At 44.4% G+C, this 12,661-nt stretch overlaps 1 protein-coding gene across 1 annotated transcript; it reads left to right on the forward strand.

The window, feature by feature from the left end:
- Nucleotides 1-7,950: 7,950 nt before the first annotated feature.
- Nucleotides 7,951-8,805, forward strand: LOC102494249 (keratin-associated protein 10-1). The gene is made up of 3 exons (XM_006169480.1): nt 7,951-7,990; nt 8,039-8,319; nt 8,416-8,805. Exons 1-3 carry the CDS (start codon nt 7,951-7,953, stop codon nt 8,803-8,805), a joined length of 711 nt encoding a protein of 236 aa, XP_006169542.1.
- Nucleotides 8,806-12,661: the final 3,856 nt, after the last annotated feature.

The following is a 12,661-nucleotide window of genomic DNA, read 5'->3' on the forward strand; positions in this document are numbered from 1 at the left end:
CTGGGCCATCCCCGAGCCCAGCCAACTCCAAGGTCCCCTTCCCTACCAGTCCTGGAAATCCCTGGCCTCCCAGTATACCCTGTCCAGGCCCAGCTCTACCCCAGAGAATGAGCAGTACCAGTGCATCAGTCTCACCAGCCTGGGGCCCGAGATGCTCACTGGCCCCTCTGAGCTCCCAGGATCCTTGGCTGCTCCATGGGTACTACCTGAATCCAGAATGTCCCTCTTCTGTCAGACTGGGACCTGACTGAACTGAGCCTGGCACCCAGCAGTGTCACACTCAACCTCTGAGTATGAATAAACCCCATGCTTGCTCCGCATGATCCCCTGTCTTGACTGTGGCATACCCAGGGTGAGAGGGGGGCGAAGTGCTTGGTGGTCCTAGCTCAGGGGACCAGCCTGCTCAAGCCTTTATTTTATGGCTGGCTATGGGGAGCAGAGGTCTTGGCAGGTCACCTGGAAGCTCCTGGCCACTGCAGGGCAGTGCTCTGTTGTACAGCCACCCCAGTCCTATGGGTTTCAGAGCTTTGCTCACTGGCCACGTCCTGGCACCTCCACATAGTCAACCTCAGGACAGGTAACGGCTGTTCCCCAGGCATGGTGGATGGGCCTGTCTAGGGTGTGCATGGCCACAGCTGTGCTTGTAAGTGGAAACTCTGAGGAACTTTGTCGTTGGAGCCCAGTGTCTGCTCCCCCTTACCCCCCCCTCCCCCCGCATATGTTCACAGGTCCCCTGATGCTGATGCTCCACTCCAGAGGGAGCTGCTGGGTACAGAGAACAGAGAGGCAGCCACAGAGCTCTGACTACTAGACTGGTAGGTTGGATAGTGGAACTGGAAAAGCAGATCTTGGGCTGTACTGGGGGAGGGGGTTCCAAACAGTGTGTGCAGACCAGTGTTTGGGAGACACACATGAACATGCATGTCCAGATGTAGCCAGATATGGTTTCACCCAGGATTAAGCAAATCTGAGAATAGACTCCTGGCTGTACAACTGCAGAGAGGATGGACATTGATGAAGGTGGCAGTCACCACATTGCGACAGATGTCCTCAGTCTTCACACCAGTGCATGGCCACAACAGAAGGAGTAGGCATGGGAAACATCTTATGATTGCCTCTGCAAAGATGCACAGCTCCAAAGAGTAGATGCAGGTTCTTGGTCTGTGCAATATCAGGTGAACGGACATTTAAAGTCTCTCCCATATTTAATTAGGACAGATAACACCACTGTGAATGTCCTTTCCACATACCATATGTAAGTTTTTGGGTATCCTAAATTCCTAAAGTGGTATTTGCAGGGTACAGGGTTTGGTGATTTTAAATTGATACTGACAGACGCCCCCAAAAAGACTGCTCCAAATTGTGCTTGCAGTGAGTGATGGTGGAGTAAATGCTGGCATGGAAAACTCTGAGCCTCTTCCCTTCCACAGAAACACTGAATTAGTAGACAAAAATGGCAAGATCTACTTGACCTGAACTCTGGAAAATAATCAAAGGTTTACAATAACCAAGGGGACACTTAATTAAGAAAAAAGTTCCTAAAGGTCACAAGAGAGCCACTTGCTCACCTGTGCCCACCCCACCATCCCTAGCCAGGCAGTGGTCTTGGGGACAGTAGCCAGGGTTTCTGGCAAGCATTCCTGGTGGAGAGGAGCAGAGTGGAGCTTGTTTACAGGACAGTGTGGTGATCTGTTTGGTCCTGCCTGGTGACTCCCTGAAGGATAAACAAAATGACTTGCCTTTGTGTCACCAAACTCAGGACTGTCCCACGGCAGAGAAGCAGCTACATGGGCAGTATTTCTCAGAACATTTCAAGGTAATGGAACCAGTCATAGCAACCTGGGACAAAAGATATATGATGGGCAACCAATGGACATCCCGAAAAGCTGGGGGATTAGATGCTTTGGGAATAAAGGCTTTGAAAAGATTCCACACATTTCTGAGCATCTAGAAGACTCCCACACATGCCCATAATGAAACACAAGCTTGGAAAAGACGAGAAATTCTCAGCACTCACCTCTGGCTGAACTTCAAACTCTGAGCAAACAGGAAGTAAAGGTGTACACAGGAAGTAAAGGGGAAGGCAGAGTTGTAAATCATCTACCCGAATGTTGAGGGTATACCCCAGCATATAAACAGAGTCCAGTTATAAAGGTTAAGGGGGAAAAAATATATTTTTGAATCCAAAGGTTTAAGGAATACTCTGTCAGATTATTATCTGAGCACTAAACTAATGGGACAGTACTTCTCATGACAAACAGAATAATCATTATAAATATAATTTTAAAAGTCACTAAACCAAATAAAATATTACAAGCACACAATCAGAAACAAGAAACTATGAGGAGAGAAGAGAATCAAATACCTAGGATTATCACACTGTAATGTTAAAAATACTCAATTTTCAACAAAAATTGTGAGGCATACAAAGAAGCGAGAGTATTTATTACTCTTTTTTCAGCAGATGAAAAAAGAGTAATAAGTAGAAAATGTTCCTGAAGAAGCCCAGAATTCAATTTACTAGTCGAAGTCTTTAAATCACCTCACTTAAATATAGTCAATGAACTAAAGGAAACTATGAAAAAAGATTAAGAGAAACCAGGGAAACAATGTCTCAACAAATAGAGAATATCAATAAAGAGAGAGAAATTATTAAAAAGGAACCAAGTAGTTGTTCTGTAATTGAAAAGTATAATAACTGATAAAAAAATTCACTAGTGGGGTTCAATAGCAGATTTGAACAATGAAGAAAAAAATAGATAATGGGAAGATAAGTCAATTGTAATATTATTATTTGAAGGGCAAGAAAACAGAAAGAATGAAGACAATGAATAGGCCTTAATTGACCACAGGACATCATCAAACATGCAAACATACACTTAACAAGATTCCAGAAGGAGAGGAGAGAGAGAAAGAAGCAGAAGAAATATTGAAAGCAAATCATAGAAACAGAATATAGAATTATAGTTGCCAGAAGCAAGGGGGAGGGAAAAATGGGAAGTTATTATTTAATGGATACAAAGTTTCAGTTTTATGAGATGAAAATGGCTGTAGAGTTGGGCAGCTGTAAGTTTGCACAATATTATAAATGTGTTTAATATCACTGAAGTGCATACTTAAAAATGGCTGAGATGGGGACCAGAAGACGGCATAATGGTAACATCATCGGATTCTCATGTCATGAATGGTGGTTTGAGTCCTAGACTTGGCAGCTTAAAACTCATGCCAGACGCATGTGCATATATGCTCAAAAATCCCGAGAGGGGAATGGATGAGAAGAGATAGCTGCATAGCTATCCCTCTTGGGGGGTGAGTTCTCATTTTCTCTCTCTCTGACTCTCTGTCTTTTCTCCAGCAAGCACACATGTCCTATAACAAAAATCTCTCTCTAAAAAAAGAAATGGCTAAGATGGTAAATTTTATGTGTACTTTACTATAGTAAAAAATGTTTGAAATATTTGAATAAATAATGACTCAATCTTCCCAAACATGATGAAACACATGAATCTACATATTCAAGAAGCTTAATAAATTCCAAGTAGCATAAGTTCAAAAAGATCCATACAGATACATTACAATCAAATTATTAAAAGACAAAGAGAGAAACTTTGAAGCAGCAAGAAAAAAGATTAGCAGCTAGTTCCTCATCAGAATCAGGCCAGAAGGCAATGAGATGACACACCCATCCCTTCTAAAGGGTGCTTTCTCACTTTCTTTCCCATCGTAATGGTATTTAAGAGACAATTTCCTACAAAGTTTATGTGTTAGGAACTTTGTATCATTTAATTTCCACATGTTTGTGAACTTATCAGTCACCCCTGGGTTATTGTTTTCTGGCTTATTTCCATTGTGGTAATAGAAGCTATTTTATATGATTGGAATCATTTTAAATTCAGTGATTCTTATTTTGTCGATTAACACACAGCCTAATCTGGAGAGGTGAATGTTGTTATGTTGAATGTTTGTATATCTCTGTTAGCTCTAGATGGTTTACAGTGTTTCTTTAAGTGCTCTATTTTATTATTGCTCTTTGGTATGGCTGTTCTATTATTTTAGTTAATTTTTATTAGTGAAAGTGGTTTATCGAAGTCTCCAACTATTATTGTTAAAGAGGAACTGTCTATCTCTTTCTTCAGTTCTGCCAATTTCTGCTTCATATATTTTTCAAGGATCTGATGTTATGTACATAAATGTTTCCAGTTGTCACATATTTTTGATATATTGAATCTTCTATCAATATTTAGTGATTTTATTTGTCTCTCATAGCAATTTTTGACTCAAAAATCTTTTTTGCCTAGTTTTATTAGAGTCATTCAGCTCTCTTTTGGTTACTATTTGCATGAAACATCTTTTTCCATCCTTTCACTTTCCATTTATTTGTGTCTTAGCATCTAAAATGAACGAACAGACTGAAGAAGAAATAGACTTCTAACAGGTAAAGAGGTTAAAGCTGTAATCAAAAACCGCCCACAAAACAAGTCCAGTACCAGGTGACTTCAATGATGCAGAAGTCCTTTAAGCATTTACATAATTAGTATCAATCCTTTCAGACTTTTTAAAAAAGTATAATGAAAAACACTTTCTCTAACTCATTCTGTGAAATCAGTGTTATTCTGAGGCCAAAGCCAGACCAAACAAACAAACAAAAAGAAAATTATTGACCAATATCCCTTAAAACTATACAGTAAATTCAAAAGTTCTCCACAAAATAAAATTAAATCAAATCTAGTAGTGTTAAAAAGGTTACTTATCATTACAGACAGAGGGGACTTCTCTCAGAAATGAAAGAGTGATCAGCATATGAAAATCAATCAGCATAATACACCACACTGATTGAATGAAGAGGAGAAATATGTGATTATTTCGATAGATGCAAAAAAATCTTTTTAAAAAACTCAACATCTTTTTACCATAAAAGCATGCAAAAAATAGGAATGGAAAGGAATTTTCTCAACGTGCAAGATGGCATTCATAAAAGGCCACAGCTAACACTCAATGGGAAAAGACAAAAAGTTTTCCCTTAAGATCAGGACCAAGGCAAGGATGCCCACTTTTGCCATTTCTCTTTAATGATGTGCTAAAAATTCTAGTCAGTGAAATTAGGCAGGTAAAAGAAGTAAAATATATTCAAATTAGAAAGGAAGAAATAGACTTACTACAAAACTCCAGTGATAAAAATAGTGCTTTTGGGGGACCAGCAGTTAGTGTAATGACTATGTCACTGAGCTCCTATGTAGCCAACAGCGGTTTGAGTCCCGGACCGCGTGGCTTAAACTCACGCCAGGCACATGTGCGTGCGTGCCCAAAATCCCGAGAGGAGAGTGAAGGAGAAGGGATTGCAGCATGGCCATCCTCCCGGGGGGTGATTTCTTGCTTTCTATCTTTCTGTCTTTCTCTGTCTTTCTGGCAAGTGCATGCACCCTATAGCAAAAACCTCTCCAAAAAAAAAAAATAGTGCTTTTGGCAGAAAAGTAGACATATAGATCAACAGAATAATATCAAGAATCCAGAAATGGGGACCAGCAGTTGGCATGGTGGTTAAGGCACTGGACTCACATGTGGTCAACTGTGTTCAAGCTGTGGACCCAACAGTTTGAAAATCATACCCAGTACAGGTGCATGTATGCCCAAAATCCCGAGAGAAAAAATGGTTGTGGTGTGGCAGACACCACACCCGGGGTGGGGGGGTGTTTTCTCTCTCTCTCTCCAGCAAGCACATGTGCCTTATGGCAAAAACCTTAGAAAGAAAGAAAGAAAAAAAGAAAGAAAGAAAGAAAGAAAGAAAGAAAGAAAGAAAGAAAGAAAGAAAGAAAGAAAGAGAGAAAGAGAAAAGAATCCAGAAAAGAGCCTATGGTCAGCTGACTTCAACAAGAGCGTCAGGACCACTCAATAAGGAAAAATAGTCTTTTCTACAAATGGTGCAGGAACAACTGTATATTCACATGTGAAAGAAGAAAGTTGCTCTCTATCTCACACCACATGCAAAAATTAACTCTGGATCAAATACCTAAATATAGGAGCTAAATCTATAAAACTCTTAAAAGAAAAGATGAGAGTAAGTCTGCATTACCTTAGATTTGGCAAAGCTTTCTTAGATATGACACAATGAGCATAAGCAACAAAAGAAAAAAGGAGATAAATTGAACCTCACCAAAACTAAAAAGTTGTATACATCAAAGGACACTAAAGAGAGTGAAGTGACAGCTCACAGAAGTGGACATAACACAAGTCATAATTCTGATAAGGACCTAATATTCAGAATATATAAACAACTCTCACAATTTCACAAAAAAAAGAGAAGGCAATTAAAAATGGCCGAAGTCTTTTAATAGACATTTCTCCAAAGAAGATGTCCAAATAGCCAACAGCACATGAAGAGAACCCCGACACTACTTGCCATTAGAGAAATGGAAATCAAAACTGCCATAAGATGCTATTTCACGTCCACTAGGGTGGCTCTCCTTTAAAACACACACATATACAGAGAGAGAATAGCAAATGTTGACAAGGGTGTAAAGAAATTGGCGTCCAATACATTGCTTGTGGGAACATAAAATGATGCGGATGCCGTGAAAAACAGCCTAGCAATTCCACACAATTTAAACAGAATTACCATATGACCTAGCAATTCCACTCTTGGATATACCCCAAAGAACTAAGAAGAGGGGTTCAAACAAAGACAAGAAACCAAGAAAGTTCATAGCAGCACAATTCATATTAGCTAAGAGGTGGAAACAGGGTGTTTATCAACCAATAAATGGATAAATAAAATGTACTGCAGTCATACGACGGAATGAGTACATTCTATCCAGGGAAGTTCTGACGCGTGCTACGACATGGACGAAACTTGAAAACACTGTGCTAAGTGAAAAGAAGTCAGGCACAAGTGGCCACAGGCTGAACCATTCCATTTGCATGAAACGTGCAGCTTAGGCAGACCCACAGATACAGAGGTGATCAATGTTGACAGAGACTAGGGAGTGACATCTTAACACTATAGCTTTCCTTTTGGAGTGATGAGAATGTCCTGGAATTAAATAGTGTTGATGGTGACCCTGAATTATACACTAAATGCCCCTGAATTATATACACTTTTAAATGGATAAAATGGAAAATTTTGTATCATGTGATTACACAGTTGACATAAAATGCCTGCCTAGAGCTTCTAAGAATGAAGCAGTCTCTCAAGCTCAGCATTACTGGATATTATCAACATTTTAAAGCTTGATTGCTCTTACAGATTTATGTTTATTTTTAAAAAACTTTAATTATTAATGAGATTGAGCAGATTTTCATATGTCTATAGGAATTGAAATTTTTAAATTTCATATTCAATTTTTTTGTACCTCATCCTGTTTTAGTTGTAAGGACCTTACATTTTTTGTATTAACCTTGAATTTGTCATATGTGAGGAGTGTTCAAAAGTTTCTGGACAATGGGTATTATTTTAAAAAGTAAGTATGAATATAAAAAGTTTTTTGCACCAAAATAAACATGCTCTTTAATTTCATTTTTCCATGTATTTTTTGAAGCCCCCTCAAATACTGTAAGTACTTTCTGGGAGTTCAATATCTTCATTTGTAGACCAAGAGCTGGCCCTAGGCACCTGGCCTGTGGCTTGCAGGAAGAAGCTACCGGGTGGGCTCATGGAGGGCACGTCTTCCCCCAGGTGCCCCTGCAGGGGTCAGACTCAGTCAGTGGTGACTGGCCCTGCCCAGCACAGTGCAAGTTTTATGAGCTGAGCAAGGATACCTCGTGGTCACAGAACCGGTCCTAATGAGGTCCTCGAGGTTCTAAACATCAACAAGGAAGGGAAGGGTGTTATTGAGCTGCTGGTTGAGGCAAAACACACACCTAGAGGGGGATAAAAGAGGCCAGAGCACCTCACACCTTCACTTGCTCTCATACTCACTCACTCATACCCTCCACCTCACCCCAGCTGCCACCCACATGGCTGCCTCCACCATGTCCGTCTGCTCCAGCAACCTGAGCTATGGCAGCCGGGTCTGCCTGCCCGGCTCTTCTGAGTCCTGCACAGGCTCCTCCTGGGAGGTGGACAACTGTCCAGAGAGCTGCTGCGAGCCCCCCTGCTGTGCTCCCAGCTGCTGTGCCCCGGCCCCCTGCCTGACCCTCGTCTGCACCCCAGTGAGCTGTGTGTGCAGTCCCTGCTGCCAGGCAACCTGTGAGCCCAGCCCCTGCCAGTCAGTGTGCACCAGCTCCTGCACCCCCTCGTGCTGCCAGCAGTCTAGCTGCCAGCCAGCTTGCTGCACCTCGTCTCCCTGCCAGCAGGCCTGCTGTGTACCCGTCTGCTGCCAGCCCGTGTGCTGTGTGCCCGTCTGCTCTGAGGCTTCCTCTCCCTGCTGCCAGCAATCTAGCTGCCAGCCGGCTTGCTGCACCTCCTCCCCCTGCCAGCAGGCCTGCTGTGTACCCGTCTGCTGCAAGCCCGTGTGCTGTGTGCCCGTCTGCTGCAAACCTGTGTGCTCTGTCCCCATCTGCTCTGGGATTTCCTCTTCTTGCTGCCAGCAATCTAGCTGCCAGCTGGCTTGCTGCACCTCGACCCCCTGCCAGCAGGCCTGCTCTGTGCCTGTTTGCTCTGGGGCAGTCCCTTGTTCATCCACCTGCTGCAGACCCTCATCCTCCGTGTCCCTGCTGTGCCGCCCTGTGTGCAGACTCGCCTGCTGTGCCCCCACCTCCTCCTGCTGTGCCCCTGTCTCCTGCTGCCAGCCCAGCTGCTGCCGCCCAGCCTCCTGCGTGTCCCTGTGCTGCCGTCCTGCCTGTGCCCGCCCAGCCTGCTGTGGCCTCTAAGCAAGCCATCCTCCTGGTCCCTTTGTTCCCAGACTTCACAGCTAAATCCACCTTCTGGCTCTGACAACCTCAGAGGATAGGACAGACCCCTCTTCTTAGGGAGTCAGATGCTCTAAGCCCTTTCCTGTTTCTGGCTGCTGAGGCACCCCCCACTGAACCACTAGTGCCCTCCACCCCAGAATGAGTCCCTGTCCTCCAAAGGCCCTGCCTGGCCCCATGCAAGGACCCCACCACTGAGTCCTAATAAAGCCATTTCTGCTCATGCTGACTTTGTGTCTTGTCTGAGGACACTTTGGGGAGAGGACTCAATGTCACCTGGGCTGTGAACCCACAGGTCAGGCTCCATCATGGCCCAGGCCATCTAAGAGAAGCAGCCTCTAGAACTGAAGCCAGAGGCCATGGCACAAAGTGGACTCCTCGGCAGCAGCCACACTCACCCTCCCAGCTCCATGGCTGCCTCCCCAGACCTGAGGTACCCCATCTGGTCTCAGCCACATACCCCAAGTTTCAACCCACTTTGTTGCCCCAGAGAGACCAGTCATGGACTGCAGAGACTGAAATGTGACACATGGACAATGCCCTGGTCAGGGCCAGAGCTGTGTTCTCAGGCATCACGGTCAGAGTATAAGTGAGGCCGCTGGTACTAACAGGCAGAGGATGCCAGCCCTACCCCACATAGCGTCCCTAGAGACTTGGGAAGACTGGGCTACTGCTGACCCTGTGTCCCTGGTCTGGTCCAAGGGCACCCTTCCCACACCCACATCTTCTGTGTCTCTTCCAAATAGCCACCTGCATCTGCCTGCCATCCCTCCCACCTGGCAGGTGTTTGGTGACCCAGGATGTCACCTCAGGCCACTATTCTCTCCTGCTGCCAGGTATCTGTGCCCAGCTTTCAGTCCTATCCTGCCCGAGCAAAGTACCCCTGCAAATAAATGCCAAAGATCTCCAGCCTCATCAGCAGGCTTCGGAGTGTGAAGAGGATAAAGCCACCTTCCTCCTAGGCTCCCATCCCCCGGCACTCCCAGGTAGAACAGCCACCTCCCTCATTCCTCTTGGGGCAGACCCCCCGGGCAGCTAGCAGAGGCAATCTCCAGGGCCAGGGACCAACTGACACAGACTGTCCACCTTCTTGGAAGCAAAGCCAGGTCTCCACAAAGCGACACGAGGAGGCCTCCAGGACAGAGGTTTTGTTTCCTACTGCAGCCTTTGGGGAGGCCCTGGGATTTGAGCACCTTGGTGGGAAGGCTGGTCCCCTGCATGCATGTCTGAGCTCCTCCTCTCTGTGCCCTCCCATAGCTGCAGGGTTGGAACAGACAGCCAGGCAGAGGCCAAGGTTCACTCTTGGACCTCTTCCATGTTTGTCATTGTCATCTTCCCTGGCTGTCTCCTGAGAATGCTCCTCCTGGGGAGGCCTCAGTCCTACCACTGTTCTCTACAATTCCCATTAGATGGCCCTTCTGCCTCACCAGAGCCTCAGTTCCAGGATGACCACTTAGGAAAATAATCCCTCCTTACATGACACATAGTGACTCCTGGCACCTACTCCTAGGCATCTACACAAGGTAAATGAAAGCATCCATCTACCCAAAAAGGTGTACACCCATGTACATAACCCTGCTGATAATAGCTGAGCAGTAGAAACACCTAAATGGCCATCAGTGGCTGGACTGGGTAAATAAAACATGGCCCAACTACACTGTGGAATGTCACTCAGCATTAAGGGATGGAGTTCTGAGCCATTGTTGCAACATGGATGAACCTGAGGACGATATGCAAGTAAAAGAAGCCAGTCAAGGGCCACAGCCTGGATTTCTATGCAAGTTCAGAACAGGCAAGTTCACAGAGGTGAAGAGCAGATTGGTGGGATGCCAGAGCTGGGAGGAAGAAGGATGATGACTGCTAATGGATATGAGTTCGAGGGTCTCGAAAAGAGGGTATCCCAAAATTGCATAGTGCCGATCGCTGAATAACTCTGAATATACTAGAAGCCAATGAAGTGTGCACTTTATGGCGTGTGAACTGTATCTCAGTAAATTTGTTGACAACAAAAAACTTTAGTCCATTTCCTGTTTTGGATGTTGACTGGGCAGTGCTTTTATCTCCCCTTCATCCAAACAGAAATGAATGACTCAACAGCATGATAGGCAATCAGGCAAGCCATCAGCAGACTATCACTGAGGATTTTCTGAGAAAGAGAAGACAGATCAGGTCGACTTCAAAATTCAACAGAAAGAAAGACAAGTGGGAACAGAAAAATGAGAAATGGCTTTTCCCAGAGAAGCGGGTAGCTGGGGCTGTATGTGAAAATAGCTCTAGGCACTTGGGGGACTTAACTGAGGTATCTGAGTACTGACAAGGAGTCGCTCCAGTGTTTGTGTCCAGTCGGCTGATGTGGAGTAGACAGAAGAGCCAGGCTGAAGGGAGTGGTCCCAGAAGGCTCCCAGCATGGGCCACAGGATGGAGGCAGTGCTCAAGAAATTCTGGCTGCCAAGATGAACAGAGTCCTTGAGCCTATTCAGCTGATAATGAGCTCCCCCTTGCTGCCAACAGTCCAGCCATCAGTTCCACGCACAAAACACCAGCTCCCGGAGCAAAGGACATTCATCAGTGCTTACTGGACCCTCAGTAAAGTATGAGTAACATAAAGGAAAAAATGTGAATAACAACCAAAGGTCTTCAAATAACTAAGAAAATCACAAGCGTAAAAGAAAAGTAAAACTCTGGGACCAGCAGTTGGCATAATGGCTATGTCACTGTACTCCCATGTAGTCGACTGCGGTTTGAGTCACGGACCCAGTGGCTTAAACTCAGGCTGGGTGCTGTGTGTTCAAGATCCCGAGAGGAGAATGGAGGAGAAGGGATGGCGGCGTGGCCATCCTCCCCGGGGGGGTGATTTCTCGCTTTCTGTCTCTCTCTCTCCTTTTTGGGAGGGTCATGGCCCCCAAAGCAAAAAAACCTCAAAAAAAAAAAAAAAAAAAAAGAAAGAAATTCAGAAAAAGAGAAGTAAAACTGAACAAATGGCAATGCTGAATCAAGGAAATAGAGATTCTATTACTATCTAAAATAAGAACAGGGCATGTGGGAAGAAGAAGGACAATGAGCAAAAGAAGAGGGAAAGAAAAGAAGGAAGGGAGGGAGGAAGGAGGCAAAGAAGGAAAGAAAGAGTTCTTAGAAACTCAAAAGTGGCACTCCAAATAAAAACAAAACTCAGTAAACAGTCTACATAATACAATGTGAATGGGTTAATGTTAAAATGATAACTTGTAGATCAGAAATGAATTTATGCAGAATGCAATCAGAAAGACAAAGAGATTAAGAAGAGCTTAAGGCACAGGTGATGGGAGCCAGCAGGTGGCATGGTGGTTAAGGAGTTGGAATTTCCACATGGCTGACTAGGGTTCCAGTCCCAGACCTAGTGGCTTATTTTCTCATTCATAATAATAATAATAATAATAATAAATAATTCTTAAAAAAAAAAAAGACACGGATGATGAAGCCAGGAGATCCATTCTCTGTGGCTCTACCCAGAATTCACAAACAAAAAACCCCCAAGAATGGAAGAAGTTAATCAAATGTATGTCATATTAAAATTTCCTTGCACTAAAGGAAGATGTGAGCAATGAAATCAAAATAAACCAATGAAAGCATTAAAATAATATTGAGGGAAGGACCAGCAGATACTGTAATGGTTATGTTGGTGGGCTCCCACATAGTCAACTGCAGTTCCAGTCCTGGATCTGGTGGCTTAAAACTCACACCAGGTATGTGTGCCTGTGTGCCCAAGATCCCGAGAGGAGAATGGAGGAGAAGAGATTGCAGCGTGACCATCCCCTCTGGGGGGTGATTTCTCGCTTTC

The sequence above is a fragment of the Tupaia chinensis genome, unplaced genomic scaffold (assembly GCF_000334495.1).
Source record: "Tupaia chinensis unplaced genomic scaffold, TupChi_1.0 Scaffold147038_1, whole genome shotgun sequence".
Classification (NCBI taxonomy): domain Eukaryota; kingdom Metazoa; phylum Chordata; class Mammalia; order Scandentia; family Tupaiidae; genus Tupaia; species Tupaia belangeri.